Source organism: Cydia strobilella, chromosome 10 (assembly GCF_947568885.1).
Source record: "Cydia strobilella chromosome 10, ilCydStro3.1, whole genome shotgun sequence".
Taxonomy (NCBI): domain Eukaryota; kingdom Metazoa; phylum Arthropoda; class Insecta; order Lepidoptera; family Tortricidae; genus Cydia; species Cydia strobilella.
Genome location: NC_086050.1, coordinates 11,319,443 through 11,327,149, shown reverse-complemented (window position 1 = coordinate 11,327,149; position 7,707 = coordinate 11,319,443). Strand labels below are relative to the sequence as shown.

General features: G+C 38.7%; 1 protein-coding gene across 1 annotated transcript; it reads left to right on the top strand.

Moving 5' to 3' along the window:
• Positions 1 to 2,147: 2,147 nt before the first annotated feature.
• LOC134744943 (uncharacterized) lies at positions 2,148 to 2,729 on the top strand. Its single transcript, XM_063678890.1, has one exon. The coding sequence runs from the start codon at positions 2,148 to 2,150 to the stop codon at positions 2,727 to 2,729; it is 582 nt and encodes a 193-aa protein (XP_063534960.1).
• Positions 2,730 to 7,707: the final 4,978 nt, after the last annotated feature.

The following is a 7,707-nucleotide window of genomic DNA, read 5'->3' as shown; positions in this document are numbered from 1 at the left end:
TGAGTCCCGGGACTGTACTAGGATAGTTTATATAACCAAAAACATCTTTTGAGGGTGTGAAAAGTGGGGTGGAAGTGTGATATGGGGAATCAATAACCGCTGAATCGATTTAAATAATATTTGGGATGGTCTTCATGTTTGATTTAGTTGAAAATGATACCAATCATGACTTCAAACCTAAATTTAATCAGTATTAACCTCAGGAAATCAACTTCAGCGTTAGCCGCGATAGCTAAAGACGCCGGTTCGAATCCGGCCTTCACCACTGGAGGGCTTCGTCACTTTTTCTTTAATATATGACATCTATTACAGTTTTCAGCGAAGAAGTTAAATTCTCCTCACAGCAAATTTCACACCTTCAAAGTATGATTTCTGAGATAAAAACTATCTTATGTCCTGTCTCGGGACTTAAAACATCTCTATACCAACTTTCAACTAAATCGGTTCAGCGGTTTAAGCGTGAAAAAGAGTTAAAAAAAGTTATTTGTTTAAAGTTTATATGTTTTTACTTCGGAATGGTGTCAATGTGATACCATAAATGAATTTGGCACTCCCGATTTATACGAAAACGATATCAAATATGGCCTAGTAGCTTCATTGATGTAGATATCAAATATAATTGAGAGCCCCAAATAAACCTCCAGGAGCGGATATCTCAAAAACTATACAAGGTATCGAAAAACTTGACTTTGGCCATGTCGCTCAGACGCATACTTTCCGAGATATAATCGAAAAACCGAAAAATGGAACCTTCAAACCCCTCTCTCCCCCGCGGCACCAGGGCTACGACCGGGGACTTTTGATATGTTTACCTCCTAACTAGTCCAAACAAATTTACGGAGTCAAAAATTGTGTTCCTAGCATTTCCCTCTATACCTTCTTATTGCTTGGCCTATAGTAGCTATAATTAATATATATTTTTAAATAATTTTTATTCCTGTTTTAGGAGTATTCAATGCACTGCCTAATCAATATTTAATTATTTAGAACGCCTAAAACATGCATGCAATATGCTTTACAAAAATTAGGGGTGTTATTTTATGTTAAGTTGTCTCAAGAAAAAATGAGTTTTTTTTATGAAGGGTTAAATTTTCGAAATTCGGTAGCGATCCCTAAAACGTCTAATCTAAATCTATTACTTAGGTACTATTATCAACAAAATTTAAACTTATGAGAGATTCACACATTTATTATTAAGTCTGCAGGCATGCCTAATAATCATATTTCGTGCATAACTACATAGTTCTAGAAATACATTGTAAATATAATAGACAGACATGCGATGTTTTTCATGTAGCTCTTTGAAGCGTAAGTAATTGCATAGTTGCACACTTCATCTCAGTAGAGGCTATAACAAGACCAATTAACCATACTTAACTTCCTTGTTAGAATACTGCGCAGAAATTTACAACTCAAAATATGTTAAGTACCTAGTTTAGGTTCTGCAAACAGATTTTAAAAAAGTCGTATCGCTTTTATGGACCACAATACGGCTGCCATAAATTTAATAATCAATCTTGAGGCCTTTTATTAGGGACTTCAGCGATTCGAATCCTGATGACTTTCGCTCGATAGAAAAATAGTAGATTGTTAACCAAGGGATGAAAGTCACTCATTTCTACCGAGAGCTACTAGAACTGGAGCTCTTGTGACTTTCAACTTTAAACTTTTTAAAGAGATTTTTACAAATAGAAATCATATACCTACTAAGGAATCCTCCTTCTCATCTTAAGAGGAAAGGGGAGCTGAGCTCCTACTCCGATTTGAAAATTTTGGGTGAAAATATCCATCGCGTTTACGAGGGCGGCTCCTAAAATTAGTGCGGTAAGGACAACTGTAGCTTAGGTGAAAAATCCTGCGTTAAATCTCAGAAATCGAGGTTTCGTACTCGACTGTTTCGTCCTCCAAAACCTAACCAATCGTAACAAAATTTTGAAATTAAAATGATAATGAAATTATCTGTGCCGCATTGTTTTGCTTTTTTGGCAAATTGATATTGGATTCTCCTTACGGCCTAGTCAATTATTTATAACGTTATAGGCAATGATTAAAGCGCTTGAGGACAATGGTCTGCGCATCAGTCGATCCAAGACCGAATACCTAAAATGCAGCTTCAGTGACCAGCCAATTCCAAGCACAGACATGCAATGCCTAAGGTTGATCAGTTTAAGTACCTCGGATCCATGCTGACGGCAGATGCCAACATAGACGCAGACGTCACCCACAGAGTAAACGCAGGATGGTTGAGATGGAGGACCCTAACCGGGGTACTCTGTGACAGCCGCATGCCAGTTCGGCTAAAAGGGCGCGTCTACAAAACCGCAGTACGACCGGCATTAATGTATGGCTCCGAGTGCTGGGCGACCAAGAAGAAACATGAACAGAAGATGCACACCAATGAAATGAAAATGCTGAGGTGGGCAGCGGGAGTGACGAGACTGGACAGAGTCCGAAATGTATATGTACGAGGCTCTTTCAAGGTCGCTCCCATTGCAGAAAAGATGGCTGAAAGCCGTATGAGATGGTTCGGGCATGTGATGAGGCGTAACGAAGAGTATGCTGTCAAAAAAGCCTTGGCCATCCCAGACAAAACGAACGGCAAAGGGAGGCCGCTTACCACGTGGTGGACAACCGTTACCAAAGACATGGAGCGGGCGCAGACTAACATATCGACAACCCAGGACAGAAAAACCTGGCGCCTTCGAACGAGGAGGGCCGACCCCAAATAACGGGACATGGCAAAGAAGAAGAAGAAGAAGATAGGCAATGATTAAAGAGCTCTCCAATGCTTAAAAAAAAACAAAAAAAAACAGTTCAGCAACGATATTGATAATATTAATGTGTTGAAAAATTCATTGCTCTAGGGTCAAATACTACGGAGGAAACAGTCGAGTACTTTTGTATAGAAAAATGACCACTCCTCTTGCCTCTTAACGTTTTCACTTAACACGACTAGTAGGTATTATGTTTTGAAATATATTTCTAAAAATGCTAATGAGTTAGTTTTACCCATGTATTACGTATACATTTTTAAGACGCTCTTCAACAGTAAGTGATATGCTAGCGGTTTTTTTATTATTGTCATTAAATTAGGTACGCATTTATGGTGTGTGAGGTTACCCCTAAAGGAGCCCAGGATCCCAATGCGAAAGCAAAAAATTGGCGTAGGCACGAATTACTAAACAAACGAGTGTCGGACCAAGCATTATGGAGGAACCCTACATGCAATATTAAAAAAAAGTTACATTATACAAAAAATCGACGAGCAAAGTGGAGTCAGAGTCATATTTAAAACCGGCCAGGTGCGAGTCGGACTCGCCCACCGAGGGTTCCGTACAAACTTATCTAATTTTATATATTTTTTTTACAAATTTGCAGTTTTCAGATTTTTCCCTGTATTTGTAGTGTAAGACGATATTACTTGCCAAATTTTATGAAATTTACGTTCTAGGCCAACGGTAAGTACTCTATCAACTTTGATTTCCCTGCGAGTGTCAAAATATACGTTTTTTGCAGCATAAACGGCCGTATCTTTTTTTAGGCGGCGGCTGCTGGCGGCGGTTCGAAAGTTAGAGGAGAAGGACACATTTTTGAGACCCATAAAGCTATATTTTCAAAAATATCATATAAACTTATTAAAATGATTTTTTTAAAGACCTATCGAATGTCGTTTCTTAAAAACAAAATAGATAAAACAAAATCTCTAATGATGTGTTACGCGTTGATGTTTGCTAAAAAATACATTAACATTTATGCAGAGCGCCCGTATTTTTTTATTGTACTTTAATAATAAATTTTATAGTCTATACCAAATTTCATGAATATATGAAGGCACATAATGTACTGTCCGCGCGCCAATTCCGTGCATTCGGAGGTCGAGTGGGAGGGTGTTCGCCGCGCCCGTACGTAGTACAAAATGACACCACTCTGTCATGACACCCAACATTCCTAACATTCCTCAGCCGTGCACGAAATTCGCGCGCGGACAGTTATTTGCAAGTAAAATGGCTGTGACATATGGTCAGATGAGCAGAGGGTATGGTCAGATGACCTATAACGAAATTATCGTAAATGACCATATGTTTTTCCTATTTTGGCTAAGGAACCCTAAAAAGAAGACAGAGAGCTTTTGCTCGTAAGTTATTGCGAACTTTTTAGCTTCCTTAATGCATGTCATCTCGACCTTGAGATCCGATAAAATTATCATACCGTCAAGAACATACTACATACCTACCACTACCAGAGTACTTAGTGGTTATTATAAATATGTATTAGTGTGCTTAAAATGGAGGTTATTCCCCAGTTAGGCTTCAATAGAACAAGATGACATTCCAATTTGCACTAATTATTTTGTTTGTTAGCGGCCGTAGCACGGTAGCATTTTTATCACCTGTCACCATGCCTGTCACGTTCTAACAAGTATGTAAGTGCGAAAGTGACAGGCATAGTGACGGGCGATAAAAATGGAACCATGCTGCCACCCATCTGCCACCGCAGAACGCGTTAAAGATGGTGGCACCAGTAACCTTGTTCTTATATTTCCTGTTGAGGTTTGAACGGACTCCGATATCATCACATTGAACGAGTCCAACAAGAACTAGTTGTTAATGTCACTCGGATCATTTACCTACCAGTTACATTGCCCAGGATGAACTTGCTTCGATTTGGACGTTTTTCTTTTTTTAAAGCCTTACTACAGATTATATGATAGTTCTGCCTTACCACAAAGATAATAATATTTTTTATCAAATCGCCTTTACTTATTATCGCACCAAATACGTGCCGTATTTAAGGCTTGTGGACACGAGATGAAGGTGCGTTGATGGTCACGTGCACAGGGGTATTGTGATGTACAGATCCTTATAAGAGACGGCACACCGCTTGCGTTACGTGTGCGTGTACGGCTCGTATATTTAGCGCACGTCTACGCACGCGCAGCCGGTGTGCTCTGGCCTTCACTGTTGAAATATGTAGGTAATTTTTTTTCATATGATTTATTTTTTATTTTCTTTTATGGATTATGTACAGGGGGACGATTTTTGAATTTCGATCGTTCAATTTCATCACTCGACAATCTGTTGAAAAAGATGAAACGCTATTTTTGAAAATACGAGCGACAGTAATTGAGAATCGAGTGGTATTGAACTATAGACCACTCGTATTCAATTATATTAGTATTGAAAAGAGCCATAGCCTCCTACTTACTTTCTCAGTGCTAGTGGAGAAAGTCGTGGGTTGGTCATCATATTTCGGTAATGGGGTGGTCATGGAATTAGCCATGGGGTGATCATGGGATTGTCCATGGGGTTGTCATGGGTTGGCCATGGGGTGGTCATGGGATTGCCTATGGGGTGGTCATGGGTTGGCCATGTGGTGGTCATGGGATTGTTCATGGGGTTCTCATGGGTTGGCCATGTGATGGTCATGGGATTGTCCAAGGGGTCGTCATGTGTTGGCCATAGGGTGATCATAGGTTGGGCCATGGGGTTAAACATGGGGGCTGCCATGGAAGTAGTCATAGTGAATTCTTACTACTCCTTCTTAGTGACAAGCAACCCCCCAAGTCCATTCTATACTAATGATATTGCGGTCTTGCGAGTGAAGTCAAAAAGGTCTGGCGCTCCACAATACCAGCTCCTTCCCCTTGACTCCATCCATCGTCGGGCAGTTCGTATTGTCGGCAATCCCGAACTTACTGACGGCTTACAACCTCTTAGTCTTCGGAGAGACGTTGGCTCTCTTTGCATGTTCTACCGTCTGTACAATGGGGAATGTTCCGAAGAACTTTTTGATCTGGTGCCATCGTCTCGTTTCTATCACCGCACCTCCCGCCAAAGGAGCAAAGCTCATCCTCACTTCTTAGACACATGGCACACCATGAATAAGCGGGCATCCCGCTCGTTTCTTCCTAGAACGTGCAGAATGTGGAATGAGTTGCCTCCTGAGGTATTTCCTTTGTGCTACGACATGGGATTCTTCAAGAAGCGGGTATTTAGGGTTCTCAAGGGTCGCAATGCTTAAGTGGCTCCTGTGGTGTTGCTTACGTCCATGGGCGACGATGACTGCTTCCTATCAGGCGGCTCGTCTGCTGACTATGACTTAAAAAAAAAAAAAAAAGTACTTATAAAGTTCATGCGAAAAAAATTAAAATTTTTCGTATGCGATTATTTTCGACCACTCGCCTTCGATTTCAAGCGCTTAATCTCAAAAATTGGCCCCCATGTTCTACAAAACTACCAGAACATTGTAATATTATTGGAAGGAAGCTATACCACAGAATAAGTAATAAACTGCTTTTCATTGCCCCTTAAACTGGTTTTCATTTTCCTTTTGAAGAACTTTAACAAGTACAAGCTTATCTAATATCCGAGAAGATTGTATCATAATGTAAATTTTTAGGGATTTAAAGAAATTTAGGTGCTAATTTATGTTTTTAAACGGGGAGCCTCTGTAAACTGGCCAGAGAAATAGAAATTATCTACAGTGGGCGGTTCTTGTGGTTTACGGCATTGAGTTAGATGTTTTCCTCAGCAACCTTAAAGAATGTATTTTTTGGATATAACTTAATTTAGAAATCTGGCTAATTTCACTCGTGCCACTATTTTAGCGAAAAAAGCAAAAAAACACATACCCAAGCCAGTCGGCTTTGTGTTTCATCACTTTGATAATTGGTTACCTATAAGAAGTATAAGGTAACAATTTTATTCACAAAAACTCTTTACAACTTAAGGCATAAACCTTCAAATCATTAATTGATAAACGACTAACTTAACAATAAAATTTATTTAAAAAAAACCCTCATTTAATAAAGACAACAACGACGCGACGATAGCAACGTTACCTCGTTCATCAATTGAGAGTCTATAAAGTAAATAAATGGTAAAGTTACTTGTTTATAAACTTTACGAGTAAGTAGCATTAAATCTGGGTGAAACTAAATAATAGGGCACTTATCCGTAATACCAACAAATAAAATTGTAGGTTTTGTTGTTATTTGAACTGTAACTTCGTAACTAAAAGGCAACCACTCTCCATGCCTTTGTTCAATTATTTAGAATTAATCTAGCGGTACAGCGAGGAAATGCTGCCAGCATCTGCGGCACAATGCCGCAGGAGTACTATTAGTTATTCTGTGCCGCAGGGGGATATTTTTTAGTATTTTTTTTAAGGTTAGTATTATTTATTTTTAGATATAGCTTTTAAGTTTTATGTAATGTAATATAATGTGGAAGTGGGAAAAAATAAATGATATACATTTATGTTAATATTGGTCCATATTCAATATGTCATGAATATCCTGGAAGCATGCGATTGGTCATAATCTCATAATAAATACGTAAAAATTCACTTTAGCCATTGTTTTTTCTTTTTATTTATTGCCATAAGTTATTAACTTATTTTTGAATACAATACTTACTACATCCGGGTAACATTTTACCTTTTGAACGTTTGATTAGAACTACAAAGTAAATAACAAGTAAAGCAAGCCTGTCTACAAAATATAGTGTAATTAGTCTAAATATAGTCTAGTGTGTGAAGATACAGATATATAATGGTACTAATACTACTTGACATTTTGTTTGTATTATCAAAGATAGATATAACTCCGTAATAGATGGATACAGTCTAAGGAAAAAACGTGCCTCGAAAATCAAGAAAATTTGATTCTCGTTCAGAGGGCGCTACTAGCTTTGGCGTACTGTCGTA

Coding starts and splice junctions, on each gene's coding strand:
- LOC134744943 (XM_063678890.1), top strand. CDS start 2,148: ATGCCTAAGGTTGATCAGTTTAAGTACCTCGGATCCATGCTGACGGCA.